General features: G+C 49.0%; 1 protein-coding gene across 4 annotated transcripts in view; it reads left to right on the forward strand.

The window, feature by feature from the left end:
- C1H4orf33 (chromosome 1 C4orf33 homolog) overlaps positions 1–27,647 on the forward strand; it is a 651,328-nt gene that overhangs the window by 491,127 nt on the left and 132,554 nt on the right. For all 4 annotated transcript variants that reach the window (XM_063920350.1, XM_063920351.1, XM_063920349.1 and 1 more), the window contains one exon: positions 25,651–25,831. In XM_063920350.1, coding sequence (XP_063776420.1) covers positions 25,651–25,831 — 181 coding nt within the window. The remainder of the gene's footprint in view (positions 1–25,650; positions 25,832–27,647) is intronic.

The raw sequence follows: 27,647 nt of genomic DNA on the forward strand, positions 1-27,647 counted from the left end.
TGTCAGCAGCCTTACCTGTTCCACAGTCTCTGAAGGCCAACTCTATGAGATCGGTGGGGTCTTCCTGGCTGACTGCCCGTGGAGTCTCGGCCCTCCAACTGTGCCGAGCTGCTACCTGGTCGGGGAAGAACATCTTTGTTAAGTTCTACAAATTTGATACCCTGGCCAAAGAGGATACCCAGTTTGGGCAGGCGGTGCTGCAGATGTCTCTACATGTTCCCGCCCGTTCTGGAAGCTTTGGGACATCCCCATCATACTAATCTGTCCCCAATGGGGGTCATTCCGAGTTGTTCGCTTGCTAGCTGCTTTTAGCAGCATTGCACACGCTAGGCCGCCGCCCTCTGGGAGTGTATCTTAGCATAGCAGAATAGCGAACTAAAGATTAGCAGAATTGCAAATAAATAATTCTTAGCAGTTTCTGAGTAGCTCGAGACTTACTCCTACACTGCGATCAGCTCAGCCCGTTTCGTTCCTGGTTTGACGTCACAAACACGCCCTGCGTTCGGCCAGCCACTCCCCCGTTTCTCCAGACACTCCCGCGTTTTATCCTGGCACGCCTGCGTTGTTCCGCACACTCCCAGAAAATCGACAGTTTCCGCCCAGAAACACCCACTTCCTGTCAATCACACTCCGATCACTTCAACGATGAAAATTCTTCGTTCGGACGTGAGTAAATCTACTAAGTTTTGTGCTAAAATACTTAGCGCATGCGTTCTGCGTACCATGCGCATTTTTGCCTTAATCGCTCCGTTGCGAAAATCGTCAACGAGCGAACAACTCGGAATGACCCCCCATATCCCTTATGGATGCTGGAGAAAATAGGATTTTTTTTTTTTAAACATTAAATTTTTATTGAAAGGTGAGAGGGAAGAAAAAAAGGAATCCTCCTCTCTCTTTTTTGTACAAATAAGTCAGGGGAACAGAAAAAAAAGAAGTAGGGAAAACATTGGGGAAGGGTTCAGAGTCGGACATAAAGTGAAATACACTACAATACATGGTTACATACTTTTGGTGAAGTGTACAAAAATATACTGTAAAGATCTACGATAGGCACATATGCATAAATAGGCTAATGCACAGGATACAGAGAGAAATAGGCGGTCAGGGGACATTGAGCTCATTTAACTCTGTCACAGCAAATAGCGGGGCAACTACAAATGAAGAATCTAGTTCGGTATTATATGTAGCCCATTTGGACCATTTCATGAGAATAGAGGAAGAAGAGGGCAAGTATCTGGCTTCAGCTGTTTCATAAACAAAATGCCTATGGACTTTTTGTTGTATAACTACCAGGGACGGGACATTATCTGTTTTCCATAATTGAGCTATAGCGGCTTTAGTGGCAACTAAGATCTGGCCCAAGACGTATCTGTCGCCTGGAGGGAGGTGGTCTGGATGAAGGTGGAAGAGCGCTAAAGCGGGGTCCATAGGGATAGAGGAGCCCAAAACCGTATTAATCAGTTGGAACACATCACTCCATAGGCGGTTGAGTAAAGGGCATTTCCAGAAGACATGAAAGATGTCTCCGGTATATCCGCAGTTTCTCCAGCAGAATTTGGATTGTGAGGGCCAGATTCTGTGTTGCTTTTCTGGGGTAAAGTAAGCCCTCTGTATGAGCTTAAAGAACATTTCAGAGTGATTTATGCATTTTGAAATTGTGAAACAGGATCTAAATATTCCGTCCCAGTCCTCATTCGAGAGGGCTTTGTTTAAGTCCCTCTCCCAATGAGTCTGGGCCCTCAATTTGGTATGTGTGGAGTTTGCTAATTGGAGTTTATACCACCAGGAGATCCCGCCCCTATACCTCGGTGACATCAAATGGAGCTTAATATATGCTGGGAGAGAGGGTCTAGAGCCAGCAAACTTAGGGAAGGAGTGTATCCAACTCCTCAGCTGTAGGTATTTAAAAAAATCTTGAGACCGTATGCCATATAGCTCCTGTAGTCGGGAGAAGGGAGCCTGCCACATACAAGTCACTTAGGAAGGAGAGGCCTTTCCTCCTCCAGTCGCTGAGGTCTATATTAAAAATCATGGTAGAGAAGGAGTCTAGCGATAGAAGGGAGCATGGCAAAGTAATCTCATCTGAAGACAATACCAACTTGTGCCACGCACCCAGAGTAGTTTCAACTGACTTACAGGACCTTCCCTTGGCTTTCGCAGCGGAAGGAGGCATCCACAAGAGATCAGGGAGCGCAACCGGGTGCATGCAAGTGGCCTCCACCATCACCCATGATTTCGGATTCTCGACGGTGAACCAATCCCTAGTTTGGTTCAAGATACAGGCCATATGGTATAGTTCCAAATCTGGAAAAGCAACGCCACCCGCACTTTTGGGCAAAACCAGGGTCTTTTTAGCAACTCTTGGCCGGGAGCCTCTCCACACATACTTGGTTATGATTTGATTAAATTTAATATATAACAGCTTGGGGAGGGGCCTCGGTATGGCACGAAACAAGTACATAAGTTTGGGGAGGAGCACCATTTTAGCCGCGGCAATCCGACCTAGCCAAGAGACCTCATGCATCATCCATTCCCCAGTCAGCTCCGCAAAAGCTTTTAATAAAAGGTCAAAATTACGATTAATCAGCTCCTCCTCTCCAGCCAAATGAATCCCTAAGTACTTCAAGGAATGGGTCTGCCAGGCATATCTGTATAGGTCTTTCATTCTAGAGATCGCGTTTAAAGAAATGTGGAACGGAAGGGCTTCCGTTTTAGAGGTGTTGAGTCTATAATATGAAACGTCTGAGTATTGTTGAAGGACCGAGTGTAGGGTCAGGAGGGAGTCTTCGGGATCTGTTAAGCATAGTAAGACATCGTCTGCAAATAGGCTAACTTTATGTGCTACACCTCCTATAATTGGTCCCTTAATCGAATCATGAGATCTGATCCTAGCAGCCAGGGGTTCAACTGCCAAAATAAAAATAAGAGGGGATAGAGGGCACCCCTGTCGGGTGCCGTTAGTAATATCAAAACTCGGAGAGGTGCATCCGTTCACATAAACCCTTGCCGAGGGCAAGGAGTATAATGCTAGGATAGAGTCCATGATCCGTCCGGCGAAGCCAAACTTCTCCAGCGTCAGCTGCATGAAATCCCAATTTAGTCTATCGAACGCCTTCTCAGCGTCCAATGAGAGAACTAGAAGAGGTTCCCGTTTTGCTGAGCAGTGCTCAATGATGTCTATTACCTTCCGTGTATTGTCCGGGGCTTGGCGGTTCGGCACAAAGCCAACCTGGTCAGGGTGAATTAGGGAAGGGAGAAGAGGACCATTTTGGCGTATATCTTAAGATCTGAGTTCAGCAGAGCAATTGGTCTGAAGTTTTGTACAGAGGTATGGGACTTCCCTGGTTTAGGGATGGCTACAATTTGGGCTTCCAACATATCTTTGGGGAAACTACCCCTCTCTGAGGCCTCATTGAAAGCAAAACCGGGGCCAGACTGTCTCTGAAGGATTTATAAAAAGCTGAGGGATAGCCATCCGGGCCCGGTGTCTTATCTTTAGGTAAAGAATCTATAGCTACTTCTATCTCGGGTAAGGTACAGGGGGAACCAATATCTCTACACATTTCTGGAGACAACGAGGGGAGCTCGAGACTATCAAGAAAGTCCCGGATGGCACCCCTAGTGGGCTGAAAGGTAGAACTGTCGTCTTTTAAATTGTAAAGTTTAGAGTAGTAAGTCGCAAACACTGTCGCAATTTCGTCCAGATCATGGACTCTAGCACCCTTATCCGAGTAAATAGTATGTATCTTACCCCTAGCCTTTCTACCTCGTAGTTTGCTTGCCAGTAGTCTACTGGCTCGGTTTCCATGTACATAGAACTTTTGATTTAACCTGTGTATGTTACGGTGGACCTCCGCCAAATAGAAGGAGTTTACCACATCTCTAGCAGTCTGCAGCTGTTTCAAGAGAGTCCGGTTATGCGGGTCTCTTTTATGGGAGACTTCCAAAGAGGAAACTTTGCGTTCAGCAGAGGCAAGGTTTTTTCGGTATTCCCGTTTGAGTCTCGCTGCTATTTGTATTGCAGTTCCCCGAAGCACTGCCTTAAGGGCGCACCAAAAGTTAAAGACTGATGTGTCCCGAGGGCAGTTCTCAGAGAGATAATGGGTTATAGTAGATTGGATAGCCTGCTTAGTTTCTGGGTTGAGAAGACTTTGTTTACCCAAGCGCCAGGGACCAGGAGAGACGAGTCTATTGGCTATGTGCCACTTAATAAACAATGGGGAGTGATCGGACCATGACATGGGGAGGATAGATATGGCGCTAATGGACTGGGAGGTCCATTTGTCTGCTAAAGCAAAATCAATTCTGGAGTAGGTGGAGTGTACATGTGAATAGTATGTGTAATCCCGGACGGTCGGGTGTTTAACGCGCCAGACGTCCAGCAAGTCATGTTCCACCAGCAGTTGGCGGAATCCCTGCGCATTCCTACGAAGCTGACCGGGACACGGAGTCTGTCTGCGGGAGCTGTCAATGTCAGGGTCAGCAGTGAGGTTAAAGTCGCCTAGCAGGAGCAACGCGCCTTTGGACAGTTGTCGTAGCTTTGCACAGGGTTTTCTACAAAACGTCAGCTGTTTAGTATTAGGGGCGTAGCAGGACACTAAAGTTACCTCCTTATTTTCAAGTTGACCTGACACAATTAGATATCTCCCTTCGGGGGCACTATATTGCGAGGTGAAAGAGAACGGACAGTGCTGAGAAATCAGAATTGCAACCCCGGCCTTCTTTGCTGGGCCATTCGCGAAGTAACAGTGTGGGAATCGCGTATTAGAGAACTGCGGGGGTGCAGACTTAATAAAATGTGTCTCTTGGAGGGCAACTATGTGCGCTTTAAGTTTGTGAAAGTAATTGAGGGCCAACTTCCTTTTATGGGGGGAGTTAAGCCCCTTCACATTCATAGATACTATGTTAACCATTGTAGTATTACAAAAGATAAAATAAAGACGTATGCAACCAGACCAATCATTACAACTTTGACAGTATGACTCGAGAACCCGGGGGGACTATCTAACAGAGGGGGGCGACAGAAGAGAAGAAAGAGTAGACAAAGCAGAAGGAAAGAAAAATTTGCCCCTCTCGGGGTCACATTTGAACGCCTAACCATGGCGTCTCTAAACTAGACTGGGGGGTTAGTGGCCTAACTGCCCTCACCTTTAAAGAAACAAACATTTTAAGACGTAGCTCTACCATATTCCATATCTGTACCCTCGGGCCTCCCCCGCTCCCAGCCAATGCACCCTCTGCATGAGGATCGGGTGAAACAGAGAGATGGGACTGAGGGCACCCAGGATGGGCAGGAGAGACACCTAGAGGACACCCATGAGGACCTCAAAACTTCCTAAACATTATTGGAGCCCGGTGCTGAAACAAAATGAGATCCCACAATAAGTACATCCAACATTGTAGAGCTACTAGTAAGACATGACTAAGGTAAACATGAACAAGAACAGTGCAAACAGGAGATAGAAAGTATACTCAAACAATCGCCACCGACTAGGCCCAGTCCCGCTGGAGGCCACCGTCAGAAGATGCTTGTGGGGGAAGGCTTGCAATGTTCCATTTCGCGAGGATCCTTTTACCATCCTCGACATTCGTAATTGCCACAGTGGAGCCCTCTCGGGAAATCAGCAATTTTGTAGGGAAGCCCCATCGATACATAATGTTCTCTTTACGTAAAATGGAAGTAATGGGGTGTAGAGAGCGTCTTTTAGCCAAAGTGTCACGGGACAGGTCTCCAAACAGCTGTAACTCTCCTAGGACTTCTGAAGAATCTTCCGAGGGCCTGGCAGCCTTTAAGAGGGCCTCCTTCACGTGGTAATAGTGCATCCTCTTATGGGCAGTACGGATGGTGTAATGGTTAGCATTACTGCCTCACAGCACTGAGGTCATGGGTTCGATTCCCACCATGGCCCAACTGTGTGGAGTTTGTATATTCTCCCCGTACTTGCGTGGGTTTCCTCCGGGTACTCCGGTTTCCTCCCACAATCCAAAAATATACTGGTAGGTTAATTGGCTCTCAACACAAAATTAACCCTTGCGTGAAAGTGTGTGCGTGTACATGTGATATAGATTGTAAGCTCCACTGGGGCAGGGACTGATGTGAATGGCCAAATATTCTCTGGAAAGCGCTGCGGAATATGTGTGCGCTATATAAATAACTGGTAATAAATAAATAAATAAATAAATAATCCTCAGGAGCACGTCTCGGGAAGCTCCGTCCGGAGCGTTCCTTGCCTTGGGGAGTCTATGAATACGGTCGATAAGGAAGTCTGCCTGTTTGTATGATGGGAGAAGCTTGCCGAAAAGTGACACTGCAAAATCATTCAAAGCACTGTTGGAGACATTCTCTGGAACACCGCGTAGTTTCAAATTGTTCCGTCTCGATCTGTCTTCTGCTTCAGAGATTTTATCTTTAAGGGCAGAAACTTCGGCCTGTAACAGCTCGTGGGAGGAAATGAGGTCGTTATGGGAGGTCACTACTTCTCCCATTTTTGTTTCCAGGGTGTCAGTGCGGCTCCCAATATCATCTATCGACTTCTGGCATTCTCTCATAGTGGCCCTAAATTCTGCAGCCATTTCGTCTTTAAACTGCGCCAGTACACTTTTCAACACATCCACCGTAAGAGAGACAGTGTCCCCGAGGGAGCCAGCCGGGCTGCCGGTTGCAGCAGGAGGGGGTGGCTGTGAAGGTGGCGAAAATAAGAGGCTGGTATCCTTGGGGGCCTTGCTTTTTTCCTCCTTGGATTTAGAAGCCATAGGAGACGGTCTGAAAAACGCTACCTGGGAGACCGCCTTGTCCCCTTTATTGCGTTTAGGAGGCATGGCGGGTACTATGCGGAATAAAACGGTACGTGCTAGAGAGATATCCAAGAAATCAAACAGAGAGGGCTCCACGTGGAAGGCAAAGTGTCATGTCATAGCATAGAAGGAGTACGTGAGGCAGACATGCGGTGAGTAATTCACATCAGGGGGGAGCAGCAGGCAAGAGTTGTTGTGTCAATTTCCCAAGGGTTAAACACAGAGACCCCCTGTAGAAGCTGCTGCAGGTGAGGTGGATATGATAGCAGGTCCAGGCAGCAGAAGGGAGAGTGTGACTTGCAGCGTGTGCATCCACAGTGACATCTAGAGAGCCTCAGGAGCACTGCACCAGGGTGTACCAAGATGGCCGCCGCCGGGAGCACAGGCAGGGGATTTCACTCACTAACTACAGCCACAGCAGACAGGGAGGGCGCTTCCCAATCCCCACTTCCAAAGGTACCTGAGGGTCTTATGTAGGCAGGAGACTCTGTGTGGGTGAGTTCAGGCAGGAGGGGAAGCAGCTGCAGGTCCCGTTTTGGCTGCAATCCAGTCCTGGAGCTCGTTTCTGGGTAGGCTCTAAACTCGAGGCCCCGGCTTCACAGCAAAAAGTAGGCCTCAGGCAGTGAACAGCTGTAAAAAGCACCCGGCGGCATCCCCGAGCACAGGGCAACGTCCCCAGCAGTGGGTAAGGCTGGGCTGGTAGACAGAGACACAGGGGCAGGCAGCAATTGGTGATATTAACCCCGTGGTGGACAGAGCTCTGTGTCAGCACATCCACTCAGAGCAGCATCCAGGCCATGCCCCCCGAAAATAGGATTTAAAAAAAACTACCGGTAAATCCTTTTCTCGTAGTACATAATGGATATTGGGGGTCATTCCGAGTTGTTCGCTCGTTGCCGATTTTCACTAAGCTGCGATTTGCTGCTAAATGCGCATGGTACGCAGCGCGCATGCGCTAAGTTATTTAAATAAAAACTAAGCAGTTTTGCTGGTGTTTGTACGACGTATTTCAGTCGCACTGCTGATCGGTAAATGATTGACAGGAAAGGGGCGTTTCTGGGAGGTAACTGAGCGTTTTCCGGTAGTGTGCTAAAAAACGCAGGCGTGTCAGGGAAAAACGCAGGCGTGTCTGGAGAAATGGGGGAGTGGCTGGCTGAACGCAGGGCGTGTTTGTGACGTCAAACCAGGAACTAAACGGACTGAGCTGATCGCAATCTGTGAGTAGGTCTGGAGCTACTCAGAAACTGCAAAGAATTATTTAGTAGCAGTTCTGCTAATCTTTCGTTCGCTATTCTGCTAAGCTAAGATACACTCCCAGCCTAGCGTTTGCAATGCTGCTTAAAGCAGCTAGCGAGCGAACAACTCGGAATGAGGGCCATTGAACGCCCGCCTCTGTGCGGTGACTTTCTGCAGGTTCTCTGTTAGGTGTAACCTGTTCAGCTGTTGTTGTTAATGTTGTCAGCCGTTGCTGGACCGGTTATGTTTTGGTGTGCTGGTGTATAAATCTCACCACACTTATTGTTGATATTTTCCTTCTCTCAAATATGTCATTCTCCTTCGGGCACTGTTTTACCTAATAACTGACCTGTAGGAGGAGGCATGGAGGGGAGGAACCAGCACACACAGTTGAAGAAATTTAAAGTGCACTGGCTCCTTTGGACCCGTCTATACCCCATCGTACTAATCTTTCCCCCAATATCCCTTATGGACTACGAGAAAAGGATTTACCAGTAGGTATTTAAAATCCTATTTTTTTGTTTTTTTTAATCTAATAATTTTATGAACGGAGTCTAAGTTATCTTGGTTATTGCTATATCCAATTACTGCTCTTTAATCTAATCGGTATATTTTAAACAAGTTATAAATAAACTAACTTTCCTTTTCTGTTGCTGGTTTAGTTAATTATTCCAGTGTGGAAAGGTGTTAAGCCCCATATACACTGGGAGAGATGTGTGCTGAGCGAGGGGGTAGGCGGGGGTCGCTCAGTTCACCCAGCGGTGAAATGAGCGACCTGCTAGATTGTGCCTGCATGCAGGCCAAACTAGAGGCAGCGACAGCGACGCGCGGGGTCACGCATCGCTATGAGGCACACACATGGAGAGATCCATGCTTAACTTCTAAAGGGGGGTACTCACGGAGCGATATTCTAAGCAATCTGACTAGATTGCTTAGAATTTAAGCATGATCGCTCCGTGTGTATCCCCTACAGCGTTAGCGATGCGCAGCCCTGCGCATCGCTATCGCTGGTGCTAGATTGGCCTGCCGTGCAGGCTCAATCTAGCAGGCCATTCACTTCACCCGCAGGGTGAAATGAGCGCCCCCCCCCCCCGTCTCCCACCGCACGCTCAGCACACACCGTGCTGTGCTGAGCGGCTGGAGAGATGTGTGCTGAGCGGTTCGCTCAGCACACATCTCCCCCACATCGGCCCGTCTATATGGGCCTTAAGCAATCTAGTCAGATTGCTGAGAATTTAAGCACGGATCTCTCCGTGTGTACCCCCCTTTAGAATCCATTCCCCTTGTTTAGGTTTGAAAGCCCTTTGAAGTAGATTTTCCTTGTGGGGGTAATGATAACATGCCCTGGGGGATGGCTGGGATGTTGTGATTTAAAATTAACAGTGACCCTTCAGCAATGCAGACACTAAATATATTTCTCTAACGTCCTAAGTGGATGCTGGGGACTCCGTAAGGACCATGGGGAATAGCGGCTCCGCAGGAGACTGGGCACATCTAAAGAAAGCTTTAGGACTAACTGGTGTGCACTGGCTCCTCCCCCTATGACCCTCCTCCAAGCCTCAGTTAGATTTCTGTGCCCGACGAGAAGGGTGCACACTAGGGGCTCTCCTGAGCTTCTTAGTGAAAGTTTTAGTTTAGGTTTGTTATTTTCAGTGAGACCTGCTGGCAACAGGCTCACTGCATCGAGGGACTAAGGGGAGAAGAAGCGAACTCACCTGCGTGCAGAGTGGATTGGGCTTCTTGGCTACTGGACATTAGCTCCAGAGGGACGATCACAGGTCCAGCCTGGATGGGTCCCGGAGCCGCGCCGCCGGCCCCCTTACAGAGCCAGAAGAGCGAAGAGGTCCGGGAAAATCGGCGGCAGAAGACGTTCCTGTCTTCAATAAGGTAGCGCACAGCACTGCAGCTGTGCGCCATTGCTCTCAGCACACTTCATACTCCAATCACTGAGGGTGCAGGGCGCTGGGGGGGGGCGCCCTGAGACGCAATAAAACATTACAGAAATACCTTACATGGCAAAAAATGCATCACATATAGCTCCTGGGCTATATGGATGCATTTAACCCCTGCCAGAATATACAAAAAACCGGGAGATAAGGCCGCCAAAAAGGGGGCGGAGCCTATCTCCTCAGCACACTGGCGCCATTTTCCCTCACAGCTCAGTTGGAGGGAAGCTCCCTGGCTCTTCCCTGCAGACAGAAAGGGTTAAAAAAAGAGAGGGGGGCACTAATTAGGCGCAGTATTAAAACATACAGCAGCTATAAGGGGAAAAACACTTATATAAGGTTATCCCTGTATATATATAGCGCTCTGGTGTGTGCTGGCATACTCTCCCTCTGTCTCCCCAAAGGGCTAGTGGGGTCCTGTCCTCTATCAGAGCATTCCCTGTGTGTGTGCTGTGTGTCGGTACGTTTGTGTCGACATGTATGAGGAGAAAAATGATGTGGAGACGGAGCAGAGTGTCTGTAACAGTGATGTCACCCCCTAGGGGGTCGACACCTGAGTGGATGTACTGTTGAAAATTACGTGACAGTGTCATCTCTATATAAAAAAACAGTGGTTGACATGAGACAGCCGGCTACTCAGCTTGTGCCTGTCCAGACGTCTCATAGGCCGTCAGGGGCTCTAAAGCGGCCGTTACCTCAGATGGCAGATACAGACGCCGACACGGATACTGACTCCTGTGTCGACGGTGAAGAGACAACCGTGATTTCCAGTAGGGCCACACGTTACATGATTGAGACAATGGAAAATGTTTTTATACATTTCTGATAATACGAGTACCACCAAAAAAGGGGTATTATGTTCGGTGAGGGAAAAACTACATGTAGTTTTCCTGAATCTGAGAAATAAAATGAGGTGTGTGATGATGCGTGGGTTTCCCCCCGATAACAATTAATAATTTCTTAAAAAGTATTGGCTGCATACCCTTTCCCGCCAGAGGTTAGGATGCATTGGGAAACACCCCCTAGGGGGGATAAGGCGCTCACACGCTTGTAAGAACAAGGGCTCTACCCTCTCATGAGATGGCCGCCCTTAAGGATCCTGCTGATAGAAAGCAGGAGGGTATCCAAAAAAGGTATTTACACACATACTGGTGTTATACTGCGACCAGCTATCGCCTCAGCCTGGAGGTGCAGTGCTGGGTTGGCATGGTCGGATTCCCTGACTGGAAATATTGATATCCTAGATAAGGATAGTATATTATTGCCTATAGAGCATTTAAAAGATGCATTTCTATATATGCACGATGCACAGCGGAATAATTGCCGACTGGCATCAAGTATAAGTGCGTTGTCCAATTCTACCAGTAAAATGGTCAGGTGATGCGGATTCCAAACGGCATTTGGAAGTATTGCCTTTGAAAGGGGACATTTGGGGTCGGTCTTTTAGACCTGGTGGCCACGCCAACAAAAGGCTGCAGAGATCAGCCAGTTCCCAGGAACAGAAACCCTTTCCCGCCTCTGCCAAGCCCTCAGTATGACGCTAGGGCTTTACAAGCTCAGGCACGGTGGGGGCCCGTTCTCAATGAATTTCAGTGCGCAGTGGGCTCACTCGCAAGTAGACCCCTGGATCCTTCAGGTAATATCTCAGGGGTACATATTGGAATTCGAGACGTCTCCCCCTCGCCGTTTCCAAAAGTCGACTTTACCGACGTCTCCCTCTGACAGGGAGGCAGTTTTGGAAGCCATTCACAAGCTGTATTCCCAGCAGGTGATAATCAAGGTACCCCTCCTGCAACAAGGAACGGGGTATTATTCCACACTATTGTGGTACCGAAGCCAGACGGCTCGGTGAGACCGATTCTAAAATCTAAAATCTTTGAACACTTACATACAGAGGTTCAAATTCAAGATTGAGTCACTCAGAGCAGTGATTGCGAACCTGGAAGAAGGGGACTGCATGATGTCTCAGGACATCAAGGATGCTTACCTTCATGTCAAAATTTACCCTTCTCACCAAGGGTACCTCAGGTTATGGTACATAACTGTCACTATCAGTTCAGACGCTGCCGTAGGGATGGTCCACGGCACCCCGGGTCTTTACCAAGGTAATGGCCGAAATTATATCCCTTCGAAGGAAGGAAATTTTAGTTATCCCTTACTTGGACAATTCCCTAATAAGGGTAAGATCCAGGGAACAGTTGGAGGTCGGTGTAGCACTATCTCAGGTAGTGTTGCGGCAGCACAATTGGGTTCTCAATATTCCAAAATCGCAGCTGGTTCCGACGACTTGTCTTCTGTTTCCTAGGGATGATCCTGGACACAGTCCAGAAAAAAAAAAAAAAAAAAAAAAAGGTGTTTCTCCCGGAAGAGAAAGCCAGGGAGTTATCCGAGCTAATCAGGAACCTCCTAAAACCGAACCAAGTCTCAGTGCATCAATGCACAAGGGTTCTGGGAAAAAATGGTGGCTTCCTACGAAGCAATCCCATTCGTTAGATTCCACGCAAGAACTTTCCAGTGGATCCTACTGGACAAATGGTCCGGGTCGCATTTTCAGATGCATCAGCGGATAACCCTGTCACCAAGGACAAGGGTATCCATCCTGTGGTGGTTGCAGAGTGCTCATCTTCTAGAGGGCCGCAGATTCGGCATTCAGGACTGGGTCCTGGTGACCACGGATGCCAGCCTGCGAGGCTGGGGAGCAGTCACACAGGGAAGGAATATCCAGGGCTTAGGGTCAAGCCTGGATACATCACTTCACATAAATATCCTGAAGCTAAGGGCCAGTTACAATGCTCTAAGCTTAGCGAGACCTCTGCTTCAAGGTCAGCCGGTGTTGATCCAGTCGGACAACATCATGGCAGTCACCCACGTAAACAGACAGGGTGGCACAAGAAGCAGGAGGGCAATGGCAGAAGCTGCAAGGATTCTCCGCTGGGCGGAAAATCATGTAATAGCACTGTCAACAGTATTCATTCCGGGAGTGGACAACTGGGAAGCAGACTTCCTCAGCACGACCTCCACCCGGGAGAGTGGGGACTTCACCCAGAAGTCGTCCACATGATTAAAAAACTCGACAGGTATTGCGCCAGGTCAAGAGACCCTCAGGCAATAGTTGTAGACGCTCTGGTAACACCGTGGGTGTACCAGTCAGTGTATGTGTTCCCTCATCTGCCTCTCATACCCAAGGTACTGAGATTGATAAGATGGAGAGGAGTAAGCACTATATTCGTGGCTCCGGATGGGCCAAAAAGGACTTGGTAACCGGAACTTCAAGAGAGGCTCACGGAGGATCCGTGGCCTCTACCTCTAAGAAGGGACCTGCTCCAGCAAGGACCCTGTCTGTTCCAAGACTTACCGCGGCTGCGTTTGACGGCATGGCGGTTGAACACCGGATCCTGAAGGAAAAAAGGCATTCCGGATGAAGTCATCCCTATCCTGATCAAAAGCCAGGAAGGATGTAACCGCAAAAACATTATCACCGCAATTGGCGAAAATATGTTGCGTAGTGCGAGGCCAGTAAGGCCCGACGGAGGAAATTAAACTGGGTCGATTCCTACATTTCCTGCAAACAGGAGTGTCTATGGGCCTGAAATTGGGGTCCATTAAGGTTCAGTTTTCGGCCCTGTCAATTTTCTTCCAAAAAAGAACTAGCTTCAGTCCCTGAAGTTTAGACGTTTGTAAAAGGGGTACTGCATATACAGCCTCCTTTTGTGCCTCCAGTGGCAATTTGGGATCTCAATGTAGTTTGGGTTCCAAAAGTCACATTGGTTTGAACCACTTAAATCTGTGGAGTTAAAATATCTCACATGGAAAGTGGTCATGCTGTTGACCCTGGCCTAGGCCAGGCGCGTGTCAGGATTGGCGGCTTTATCCTGTAAAAGCCCTTATCTGATTTTCCATTCGGACAGGGCGGAATTGAGGACTCGTCCTCAGTTTCTCCCTAAGGTGGTTCCAGCGTTTTCACCTGAACCAACCTATTGTGGTGCCTGCGGCTACTAGGGACTTGGAGGAATCCAAGTTGCTGGATGTTGTCAGGGCCCTGAAAATATGTTCCAGGACGGCTGGAGTCAGGAAATCTGACTCGCTGTTTATCCTGTATGCACCCAACATGCTGGGTGCTCCTGCTTCTAAGCAGACTATTGCTCGTTGGATTTGTAGTACAATTCAGCTTGCACATTCTGTGGCAGGCCTGCCACAGCTAAAATCTGTAAAAGCCCGTTCCACACGGAAAGTGGGCTCATCTTTGGCGGCTGCCCGAGGGATCTCGGCTTTACAACTTTGCCGAGCAGCTACTTGGTCAGGGGCAAACACGTTTGCTAAATTCTACAAATTTGATACCCTGGCTGAGGAGGACCTGGAGTTCTCTCATTCGGTGCTGCAGAGTCATCCGCACTCTCCCGCCCGTTTGGGAGCTTTGGTATAATCCCCATGGTCCTTACGGAGTCCCCAGCATCCACTTAGGACGTTAGAGAAAATAAGAATTTACTTACCGATAATTCTATTTCTCGTAGTCCGTAGTGAATGCTGGGCGCCCATCCCAAGTGCGGATTGTCTGCAATACTTGTACATAGTTATTGTTACAAAAATCGGGTTATTATTGTTGGGAGCCATCTTTTCAGAGGCTCCTCTGTTATCATACTGTTAACTGGGTTCAGATCACAAGTTATACGGTGTGATTGGTGTGGCTGGTATGAGTCTTACCCGGGATTCAAAATCCTTCCTTATTGTGTACGCTCGTCCGGGCACAGTTTCCTAACTGAGGCTTGGAGGAGGGTCATAGGGGGAGGAGCCAGTGCACACCAGTTAGTCCTAAAGCTTTCTTTAGATGTGCCCAGTCTCCTGCGGAGCCGCTATTCCCCATGGTCCTTACGGAGTCCCCAGCATCCACTACGGACTACGAGAAATAGAATTATCGGTAAGTAAATTCTTATTATTTCCTATATAATAGCTCAGATCTGTCACTCTGTGACTGTGTGGATACCGCTGGGCGTGGCTAGGAGCTCTCATTGGGGTAGCGGCAGGCCTATCACACCCTGGCCCTCATTCCGAATTGTTCGCTCGCTAGCTGCTTTTAGTAGCCGTGCAAACGCTAAGCCGCCGCCCTCTGGGAGTGTATCTTAGCTTAGCAGAAGTACGAACAAAAGGATCGCACAGCGGCTACAAATTTTTTTTGTGCAGCATCAGAGTAGCTCCAGACCTACTCCTAGCTTGCCATCACTGCAGACTATTTAGTTCCTGATTTGACGTCACGAACACGCCCTGCGTTCGGCCAGCCACGCCTGCGTTTCCCAAGGCACGCCTGCGTTTGTATGTGACACGCCTGCGTTTTTTCACACTCTCCCCGAAAATGGTCAGTTACCTCCCAGAAACACCCACTTCCTGTCAATCACTCTGCGGCTAGCAGTGCGATTGAAAAGCATTGCTAGACCTTGTGTGAAACTGCAACAATTGTTGTGAAAGTACGTCGCGGGTGTGTATTGCGCTGCATACGCATGCACAGAATTCCCATTTTTTTGTCTCATCGCTGCACAGTGACCGAAAGCAGCTAGCGAACAACTCGGAATGACCACCCCAGTCCGCAGCTAATTGGGCGAGAAACTCCCTCCCACGCAGGTTACATCACATGGGAGGCTCTGCCCTTTGGCTGCTGTGAGTTCCCAGCTCCACACCCCAAAATAGGCCCACTGCATCTTCAGCAACATACCCTCCAACAATCTACACATGTACAGTTGGAGGGAATAAAGCAAGTCTCTGTGCTGTAGATAGGGGGGGGGGGGGGGGGGGCATTATACTGCAGCGTCCTATGTTCTGCTGCCAGTCCGCCTTCCCCCTCCGGCATCAACAATCCCCATTCCCTAGCCGCGGCACATGTGGAACAAAAGCTGCTGCGGCCACCGGCATAGATGTGTATGATAGGCCTCCCTATGCCGCATACTCTCTGAGCCCCAGAGCCTCCTCTGCGCGTGATGTCACAGAAGTGCCTCCCCGCCACAGCCGTGCCCAGATCCCCAGAGGCCCTGACTCCTCAGCACAGCACCTGGGCTGCCGGCCTCGAAGCCCAGAGATAGCTAATATATCGGATAGAGTGGGTGATATCGCAGAGGGTAATGTCTGGACGCTGAATCAATGTAAAAGGTGAGTGCTGTGCAGTGCAGTGGGTGTGCAGTGTCACTGACACTGCACAACACTCTCACCTTTTACATTTATTCAGCAAGTCAGTCAGTTCTGCCAGCCAGTCACTATTGTTAGCGCCCGTGTCCCAATGCGCCGCGTTACAGGAAAGTAGGCGCACTAAATAAACTACAGCTCCCAGCAGCCCTTAGCACAGGAACATTCCGGCGCTAAGGGCTGTTGGGGGCTGTAGTTTATTGAGTGCATCTTCTTCCCTGTAATGCAGCGCGTTGGGACACTGGCGCTAACAATAGTGACTGGCTGCTTGGCTGCTTGGCGAGTCTCTGGGAGAGCCACTGCCAAAAGGAGGACAGCAGTTTAGCTGCTTCCAGGAGGAGAAGGAGAAGCATTACCCACCCCTCCCCCACTTGCAGTACCTCCGGGCCCCATCCGCAACACCCCCGCATCCGCCCCTCCTCCACCCGTGGCACCACCACACCCACCCCTCCCCCAACTGCGGCACCCCCGCAACCTCTCCTCCCCCACCCACGATGGCTCCGGACCCTCTCCCCCACTTACGGCACCCACGCACCCGCCCCTCCCCATCTGCGCCACCACTGCAACAGCCCCTCCCCCACCAGCAGCACCCCCAGATTTGCGTAATTTTAACCCCTTCCCCACCCCACGGACCCGCGAATGCGGGAGATTATCTCTCCATCCTGCCCGCATCACTAGGGTGCGAGCAGGATGCGGGAGACCTGCCTACTCTTCCAGAGGTGCGGGGAGCTACCCCAAAAAACGGGAGCCTCCTGCAACTTCCGGGAGAGTAGGCAAGTATGCCTTGTCTGGGATATCCAAAGTTTACAGTAGGTGCCAAACTAAAGAAGATCTCAGTGGAGAGATGCAGATATTTCTTTTTTTTTTTTTTAATTCAATACTTTTTTTATTAGTTTTCTGATTAACATTAAACACATTACAAAACAAAACAAAAAAACAAACAAAAAAACAGCACAACCCACAGTAGATCCCCAGCCCAGGGAATACGCAGATTCTCCTGTCCACTAGGGACCAATTATCATAGTTATCATAGAACACCGGTGCAGGCCTAAATTCCGAAAGGCGCATATAAATCAATGAAAGCTGTATATGGATATCTATGGCAGCACATCATAAATTTGAGCTGATTTCAGAGCTAAAGCAATGGCAGGGGAACGGGAATGGCTGACCGCGGGCGCAGGGGATAACATAGAGAAAAGAGGCAGTGTACCCAGTGCAGATCAAAAGTCACACACCCACTCTAATCCCTTGCAGCATATCTAAACACCTCGGGTTCCAGAAAGCGGGGACTCAAGCCATCGACCCCACAGGTCCTGATATTTTTTCTCCGCTTTTCTAGCTAGGTATACATATTTCTCGTGAGAGGCCGTATCATTTACAAGGGAGACCCATGATCGCAGTGTGGGTGCATCTCTGGCTAGCCAAAGCCTAGCGATACACACCTTGGCCAGGCCGCACAGATTAATTACATATCGTTTGGCAGGGGGGTCCAGGGCATCCTCCTCCACAGCAGATAACACACATGTCGTCGGGGAGCACACAGACGAGGGAATACCCGTTGACACCAGGGCGTCAGTAACACCCGTCCAGAATACGGCTATCTTGGGACACTGCCAGAGAATGTGCCAAAAGTCTGCATCCAAACTACCGCACTTAGGACATCCAGAGGAGTGGGTACCCCCTACATGTCGCAAGCGCACCGGCGTCATATATACTCTGTGTATTATAAACAGTTGAATTTGCTGATATCTAGTGGTGGTAGTGGATAATCGTGGGGAACACAGAGCACCCTCCCAGATCTCATCAGAGATGGCACCCAAGTCAGATTCCCACTTGTTCCTGAGAATGGACAACGGGTCAGAGTAGTGAGAGCGAAGCATGCTTGCATAAATGTTGGACACCAGATGTCCGCTTCCCAGGGACTGCAGGAGAGACTTGACCGGGGAGTCGGCAATCATTGGAGGAGTTTCGGGAAATTGTGCGTTAAGCGCATGTCTCAGCTGCAGGTAGCGGTAGAAATGAGAAGAGGGTACACTGTACTCCTGTTGAAGCTGCAGGAAGGACCTCAGTATACCATCATTATATAAGTGGCCCAGGGACGTCACACCCCACCTCCCCCACACCGCCCCAGTCCGCAGCGAAGCCAATTCTGGGAAGCCGAGGGCATTGTCCAGAGGAGTATCTGGGTCAATACCCTGGCCTAGTAGGATAACATGTACCTTTTTCCATATGAGGACGGCCTGTCTTATTATAGGGATCTTGGACAAGTTAGGGTTCCCACAAAGAAGCATCTGTAATGGAGAGCCGGCAGGGTATATCTGGAGAAGCAATTGGGAGTGCAAAGTGAGAGCATCCGTGGCGTTCACCCACTCCCATATATGTGCCAACTGCGCGGCATAGTAGTAAAATCGAAATAAAGGGAGAGCTAAGCCTCCCAACACTTTCGGCCTGGACAGAACGTCTAGTCTCAGCCTTGCTCTCCTGCTGGCCCATATTAAAGAAGAAAGCAAACTGTCAATCTGTCGAAATGTCTTCAGGTTAATATATATAGGGGATTGCTGGAGAACATAAAGGAGTTTGGGCAAGTATACCATCTTTACCAAACTGACCCTGCCAGTAACAGTCAGGGGCAGAGACCCCCAAACCCTAACCTTCGAGCGGAGATACCCTATCAGCGGCATGACATTAAGGGAAACATAGGTACAAGGGTTATTCGATACCCATATCCCCAGGTATTTGAAGGAGTCTACCCATTTAAGGGGGGTTGGAATCACCGGGGCCTCCGAAACCGGGCCTCTAAGTGGAGTAATGGTGGATTTATCCCAGTTAATTTTGAGCCCGGAGAAACGTCCATAGTCAGTTATCAAGTCAAGAAGTTTAGGTAAGGAGGAAACAGAATCGTCCACAAAGAGCAACAGGTCATCAGCGTATAACGCTATCCTGTCTTCCCTTGCGCCAACCCTAATACCCTCAATATCTTGCGTTGCCCTAATCAAACACGCCAGTGGCTCAATAGCGATAGCAAACAGTCGGGGACAGAGGGCAGCCCTGCCTCGTTCCCCTGGATAGGGGGAATGAGTCCGAGACAAACACGTTCACAGAGACTCTGGCCATGGGCTGAAAATATAACAATTTAACATACTTGATAAAGTTGGGGCCCACACCAAACCTACTCATAGCCTCCCAGAGGAAGGCCCACTCCACTGAATCAAAGGCCTTTGCGGCATCTAAGGAGGCTATAACGGCAGAGCAGTCCTCCTCCCGAGAAGCCTGAAAATGAGTAAACAGGCGCCTCAAGTTCACAGCAGTGGACTTGCCAGGCATGAAGCCCGTTTGGTCAGGGTGGATAATTTGGGAGACGACCCGGCCAAGTCTGGAAGCCAGAACCTTGGCCAGGATTTTAATATCCGTGGGCAACAGGGAAATAGGACGGTAGGATTCAACCCTCCTGGGGTCTTTATCCGGCTTGGGAATCACTATAATCAATGCCTCCGCCATAGACGGGGGAAGTGCACTTTGGGCAAGAATTTCACTGAACAACTCAAGCAACCGAGGAGCAAAGAATTTTATATATTTCTTATACAGTTCTGACGGGATGCCATCAAGGCCAGGGGCCTTACCATCGGGGGAGGCAGAGATCGCAGTCTCAATCTCCTCCACTGACAAAGGAGCATCTAGAAGGGCCCTGGCCTCACTGGAGATGGAGGGCAAGTGGACCCCATCCAAGTATTCACATAGCTCTAGTGGGGAACAGGTCAACTGAGAACTATATAATGCCTGATAATATGAGACGAATTCCGCCACGATCTGGGGGGTGCGGTCCAGCACCGACCCAGCTGAGTCCAAAATCTCCACTACAGTATGAGAGGAACGGTCACCCCTTGCAAGATTGGCCAAATAAGAACCTGGTCTATCGCCCGTAGCATACTGGACATGCGAGGAGAAGAGAAGTCTGTGCTGGGTTTTCCCCCACAGATAATCATTCCATTCACCCTGCGCATGAAGCCACACCAGCTTAGAAGCATCCGTGCCATCACGCACGTACGTCACTTCTGAAGCGGCCACCCGAGCCTCCAATTCAGACTCGTGTTTTCTAAAGGAGGATTTAAGACTCCCCACCCGTTTGATCAATGTACCTCTCAAGAAAGCCTTGAAAGTGTCCCATAGCAGAGACACATCCGAGGTGTCATCATGCATAACAAAGAATTCTAGCCAGCTAGCCTCCAAATCAGATCCCTCGCCCATATGCGTCAGCCAAAAGGGATTAAATTTCCACACTGCTTGGCCTCGCTGACAATTTAAGTCAATATGTAACGATATAGGGGAGTGATCCGAGATACCCCTAGTCTCATATCTTACATTCTGAACTTTGGGCAAAAGCTCCCGGGACAGAAGAGCCAAATCTATCCTAGAGAAGTAGGAGTGAGAGCGTGAAAAACATGAGTATTGCCTCAAATCAGGATTCTTCAATCTCCAGGGGTCTATCAGACCCAACTCTGACACAGTGTCTGCAAACGGGGAGTTCCCGGGCCGCGGGTTGGAGGACACCCTGGACAACCTATCCAACTCATGATTTAAAACGTTGTTAAAGTCCCCCATACAGATAACGGGCATGTCAGGGGAAGCAGCCATAAAGACAGATGCCTTTTTAAGGACATCGTGCGAATATGGAGGTGGTACATACACAGCCAGCAATAACAAGGGGACGGAGTTAATTCTGCACTTGAGAAATACATATCTACCCCATTGATCCGTTTGCACAGAGTCAAGCACAAAGGGAACAGATTTCCTAATTAGAATCGACACTCCCCGGGACGCAGCTGTATGCATAGAATGGTAAGCCCATCCCACCCATGGTTTTTTAAGGGACATAATCTTAGTACCCAGTAGGTGGGTTTCCATCAAGCAAACAATATCCGACGCATAAGATTTAATCTGTCTAAGGATCAAGGAGCGCTTAACCTTGTCATTGATCCCCCGCACATTCCACGACAGAAACCTAACCGACGCCATAACAGGGCATTGTTGTGATTTTGCAAAGCACCCGCGGCCAGCCATCGCCAGTGAATATCGAAGAGGATACGCCTGCAGTCAGCTGCAACATAAACATAGCGGAAATAAGCACATTGCACAGCGAAAAATAAAAACACCTGAATGTTAACAATCTAAAATAACCCCCATCCCCACCCCGTATACCACCTAAAACTAGCGGCATACCTGATTCCCTAACAACAAAACACCCTAAGGGCTAACAATCCCAACTATGGCAGAGAGCCCGATAACATACTCCACCAGTACCAACTAAGGTCAAATTCCTATATCCACTAAGGGGGCCAAGAATTTAATGACCATAAGACAGGAAAATCCCCCAGCTAAACTCAAAACAAAACCAATCCCCCCCTAGACCTTTACCCCCACCCCAACCGAGTACCCGCTAACCCCTTAAGGACTATATGGCAGAACAAACACCGAGATCATAAGGCCCAAAATCAGCATAAAGGCAACATCTAACAATCACCCGTCCACAAAGCCACCCCCTCCCAGCAAAGGCCCGTAAGGGCCGCAAATAGCCCCTCCGTAAATCACATAGCAGCACATCACAAACAGTGGCGAATTGACTTAGCTGAGAAATCCGAGACAGGACCGCAATCAGCAGCCATCGCTCCCCCATTTGAAAAGTGTCCCTCCAGCCAAACTGACATCTTGCAGGGAATCATATGGAACATAACCACAAACAACTATACATCCCTCCCAAGACAATATAACAATAACATATGAAGCATAAACGAAGCAGTATACTTGCAAGTAGGGAAATCAAACACATAAGTTCAATCAGCAGCAAGCGCTCGCCGTGCCGGAAAGCGTCCGTCCAGCCACATTGATGCTTCACGAGGGGTCGTGAAGAATTTTGTTTCCCCATCCGAGACCACCCGCAGTTTAGACGGAAAGAGCGTGGCATAGGGGATATTCAATTCTCGCAGCCTGCGTTTCACAGGGACAAACTGAGCTCTATCCTTCTGGACATCGACAGCAAAATCCGGAAAGACTGACACTGGGGAACCTTTCCACTTAAGGGGACCCTTGGTGCGGGCCAGTCTCAGAATCACATCTCTATCCCGGTAATGGAGGAGCTTGGCAATAAACGTACGGGGAGGTGCCCCTGGAGGTAATGGGCGCATCGGGACCCTATGGGCGCGTTCCACTGCGAAATGTGAAGTGAACTCCTCCGCTCCAAATACATCCAACAGCCAGCGTTCAAGAAATTTTTCAGGGGAAGCACCCTCTTCTTTCTCCGGGAGTCCGACGAAGCGGACATTATTTCGCCGCAATCTCCCCTCCATATCCGTCATCTTTCTATGTACATCCATCATCCGAGACTCCAGAGCAGAAGTGCGTCTACCGAGAGGCGTAACAGTGTCTTCCAGCGTGGAGGTGCGCGTCTCAACCTCACCGACCCTCTCTCGCACCCGCTGAAGGTCCTGGTGTATAATGGATAAATCCGACTGGACCTGACCGATCCTGTCGGTCAAGCGGGCTTCACTGGCCGTGACCGCATCCAGCACCCTCTGCAGAGCAGCATCGGCGGCATCCGCAGATGAGGAGCCAGCCGACGGAGAAGGCGGCGCCGAGGTCGACTGCACCTCCCCACCCTGTTGGGACCGCGTCGGCGGATTTCTGACATACTTCTCCAACTTCGCCGCGGCCGCGGCAGACTGATGCGGTTTGACCATTATGGCCGAGCGGGCGGCAGGAGGCAAGAAATATATGAAATAGTATATCAAGAACTGTCCAGGGACGGCCAATGAATAACTGAATGTAGTATATCAGAATTATCCAGTCGCTGCTTGCGGGTAAGTATAGTATACCAGAACTGTTCAGTGACCGTGTATAATACCGGGAGCCTCAGTTAGCACAGAATAAATAATTGCGGCAGGATATATAGAAATCTTTCCTTCCCTCCCAGCATATGAGGCATAATAAACTGAAGGGAAGTGTGTGCTGGGAGGCTGAGGTTGACCAGCGTGTTACAGGCTCTGCAGGGGTTAATAGCACTGCTCCCTATCCTGATGGAGCAGAGCTCAACAAGGCAGCAGTAGTATGGGGAGGGCACAGGCACTTATAGAATTCAGCCGTGCCGTGTACCTCCTCCCCAGCGGCAGAGCACAGTGCAGGGGCCGCCGGAGCGAGCAGGGAGAGAGAGAGGCGGCGGGTCACATGGTGGTGCAGCGGCCGGGGGAGCGCTCGCCGGCCGGAGCACAACAGGAGAGGCGCCGCAGAGGGGAAGCCGCGGACCCGGCGAGGACGGGAGCCGGGTGCAGGTCTCGGTGCGGGATGACGGGAGCCGGATGCAGGTCTCTGTACTGGCAGCAGGAAGCCGCGGACCCGGTGATCAGCGCTCAGGACGGGAGCCCGATGCAGGTGACAGCAGGTCTCAGTAAGGGATGACGGGAGCCGGATGCAGGTCTCTGTGCGGGCAGCAGGATGGCGGCGTCCCACGTGTAGTAGCAGGCCCGGGGCCCCCCGCACACCGCAGTCACTCTAATTCAGAGGGTAGCTTGCTGGCAAGTCTCCGAGCGGGCCAGGGGTACCCCTACACTATAATGCTGGTATTGGGGTGGATTGCAGGCCCAGGGGGGGACACAGGATATTGGTGCAGGAGTTAATAGCTGGAGAGACACACAGTCTGTGTGCTACTCCATGTCCGTTGAAGCCACGCCCCCGCAGATATTTCAATCCAATGTGTATCTCAGTGCAAGATTTGCAGAGATTGTCAGTTGTGTAGAATTTTAGCTGTTTTATGGAGATGTTCAGGAGCATGTAAAAGGTGAGGCAGCCATCTTGGGCGCCAGACCAGGCAATATATTTTACTGAGTTCTTCACTAGTATCTAAGGGGGTCATTCCAACCTGTTTGCACGCTGCTGTTTTTCGTAGTGCAGCAATCAGGTCACTACTGCGCATGCGTATGCACCACAATGCGCAGGTGCGTCGTACGGGTACAAAGCGGATCGTTGCTGAGCAATGGATTTAACAAAGAATCCATTCGCACAGCCAATCGCAAGGAGATTGACAGGAAGAAGGCGTTTATGGGTGTCAACTGACCGTTTTCTGGGAGTGTTTGGTAAAACGCAGGCGTGTCCAAGCGTTTACAGGGCGGGTGTCTGACGTCAGTTCCGGGACCAGACAGGCTGAAGTGATCGCAAGGGCTGATTAAGTTCAGATCTACTCAGAAACTGCACAAAATGTTTTTGCAGAGCTCGGCTGCACATGCGATCACACACTTGCAAAGCGAAAATACACTCCCCTATAGGCGGCGACTATCTGATCGCAGCGCTGCAAAAAGTAGCTAACATGCGATCAACTCGGAATGACCCCCTAAATCTACTAGCAAATGGATAGGAGCTGAAAAGGACTTCTGCAGAAAGAGCCAAGAACATATAGGGTGGAATTCAATAGTTTGAAAAGTCAGTTGGGTGTCTGTTTTTTCCTATCTAATAGAGAGGAAAAAACAAATAGATAGGGAAAAAAAAGACACCCAACTGACTTTTCAAACAATTGAATATCCCCCCCTTGACTGTATTGCTAAAATGCTATAATTTCCATCGGTGACAAGAACATGACATGTGCACTCTACACAGGAAATCCCCAGCCAGCCCTCACAGTAAGATAGCTAAAAAGCACCTAAAGAAGCCCAGGCTCATGAAGGCAGATATACCATGTTGAAGTACAGACTAAAAGCTAGACCCAGAGCCCCTTCCAATAAAACTGTCAATGAGATATGTTGAAAGTGTTATTAAAAAGTATAATGTGTAAATACTCCTAGCTCCACAAATCTGTATCATCACACTGTAGTGCCTCCAGTTCATATTATGCCATACAGAAACCCCAGTTGACATATGCCACAGTGCTCCCACGTTGGTGATGTAGACAGTGTATGTGGGCCCCTAGATGATCGCCCTGGTTGTTAATCCGGGTCTGCATTCTCCCATGAATGTGAGAGGATGGAGAACACAAACAATAATTTAGTCATAACACAATATCACCTAATTATTAAGGCTCCTAGGAACAGCTCACGTGTGTGTTCCCAAGGAACAAATAAGATAATTTGGAATTTAAGCAGGACAGCCACAACGCAGTATCGATATAGGTGTGTACAAGAAACAGGATAACCAAAAGGTGGATGAAGAGGGGGTTGCAACAGGGGAGTAGACAAAAGGGCAACAGGATACAGATAAGAGACATGGGAGAACAGGGCGGAGCATGTAAGAAGGGGCAAGCGATAGGAGAAAAGTCAAAATCAAGGCGCAATCTCTGCACAAAAGTCTAGGGCTTTACCCATGCCCCTGTATGTATATTATATATATTATGTCACTGCTGTGAATTGTTTTCTAATTTTGTAGTGTATATTGTAAACTTGTGCTACCTGGTTGAGTCTGTTTTATATTTTAATAAAATAAATCTATGGTTTAAATAATCCAGGAATTAATGCAAATTAATTTCATACAGCTAATTTATGAAATAACTACTACATGGGATAGCAAACAAGTGTTACATGAGCCTGTGACAATCACTTTCAAGCCACACCTGGAAGGACTACTAATGGAAGTTAACGCCCTGTTTTTCAATGACCCTTCAGCGCCACCTGGCGAGCCTGGGAAACCATTCAACGGTCTTTGGGATTATGAAGGTGAGTTAAATTTGGTTCTTTTATTTTTCAAATAAGGAAACCAACCTCATGCTCGAATCAAGCGTTAGTGACATTTTACTAAGTTTATATGTTGGTATATGAAGGCTTTGCTAAGGTCTCAAAGCCTAAGCTGGGCCACCATCAAAAACACACCTAATGCCCAATATGGCACACATCAAACTAAAAATGTGTATTATCTGATGAGTGCACAGTTTATTTCATGTCCCTTCTTCTTGTCTTCCATCATGACTGACTCACCACCTCTGTGCCTGTGCCCCACCACCCCAAATGTGTCCTTTTCCCCCTACTGTCTGTTATGTTCTTTATTATCCTCCTGGGTCTGGACACAACTGCATTCACTATTTTTTATGATGTAGTATGTTATGTCGACATTCATCATGTAGACTCTTATGAAATGTCGACATGTTAAAATGTCAACATATGATCCCTGGTGGCCCAGAGGTGACTTACTTGCTGTTGACAGCTGCAGACCATCACTTCTAGTGCAGACCTCTGATCCTCCAGTGTTTCGGCATGTAGTCTTCCCCTATCTCTAACCCTCCCTCTAGTGCCTAACCCTAACTACTCTCCACCCCCAAGCAGCCTAAACCTAATCTCCCTTCCCACACTCCAATCCTAATCCTCCCAATCCTCAGCCTTACCCTCTTATCCTGCAGTTTAACCCTAGCCCTCTCATTCTGCTGCCTAACCCTTCCGTCCTGCTGCCTAACCCTAACCCTCCTGTCCTGAGGCCTAACTGTAAACTCAGCATTCTAACAATGTCAACATTTCACATGTTGACATCCTAAGAATGGCGTCTTAGTGCCTGTTAACACTGTTAATGACATACTAATGAGTATATCCACTACTTTTATTATACTACCTTTGTCATAGTTAATTCTCTGCATAATTGCTGTATATTTCTAAATATTACTGAGCTTTGCCAGTTACTTGCTTTATCAAAGTAAATTGAAGCATAGTAATTGTGCACGCACTGTACAGTAACCCAGCACTTTTGCATAATCATAGACTTCTCTAAGCTTAGCCTGCTCTAGAACACCCGGTTACACCCCATCTGCTGCAGGTGTGGTGACATTCTGTCTGTGTACAGCTCTGCACTGTTTGTACTTGCAGACACTTAGGGGGTAATTCAGAGTTGATCACAGCAGCAAATTTGTTAGCAGTTGGGCAAAACTATGGGGGTCATTCCGAGTTGTTCGCAAGCTGCCGTTGTTCGCTGCGCAGCCATCAGGCTAAAAATCGCCATTTCTGCGCATGCGTATGTACCGCAATGCGCACGCGCGACATACGGGTACAAAGTCCTTTGTGGTTTTACACAGGTTCTAACAACGTTTACATTCGCACTGGCGGCCCCAAGAAGATTGACAGGAAAGGGGTGTTTCTGGGTGTCAACTGTCTGTTTTCAGGGAGTGCTTAGGAAAATGCAGGCGTGTCGGGGAAAACGCAGGCGTGGCTGGGCGAACGCTGGACGGGTGTGTGACGTCAAAAGCCAACCCTCTAACGTTAGATTAAACGCACACGAATAGTAAGTTCAGGGCTGGTTTTGTTTTGCTCAAAATGTTTTTGCAGGCGCTCTGCTGCACAGGCGTTCGCACTTCTGCAAAGCGAAAATACACTCCCCAGTGGGCGGCTACAATGCGTTTGCACGGCTGCTAAAAACTGCTAGCGAGCGATCAACTCAGAATGACCCCCCATGTGCACTGCAGGTGTGGCAGATATAACATTTGCAGAGAGAGTTAGATTTAGGTGGGTTATTTAGTTTCTGTGCAGGGTAAATACTGGCTGCTTTATTTTT

This window comes from Pseudophryne corroboree, chromosome 1, assembly GCF_028390025.1.
Source record: "Pseudophryne corroboree isolate aPseCor3 chromosome 1, aPseCor3.hap2, whole genome shotgun sequence".
In the NCBI taxonomy this organism is placed as follows: domain Eukaryota; kingdom Metazoa; phylum Chordata; class Amphibia; order Anura; family Myobatrachidae; genus Pseudophryne; species Pseudophryne corroboree.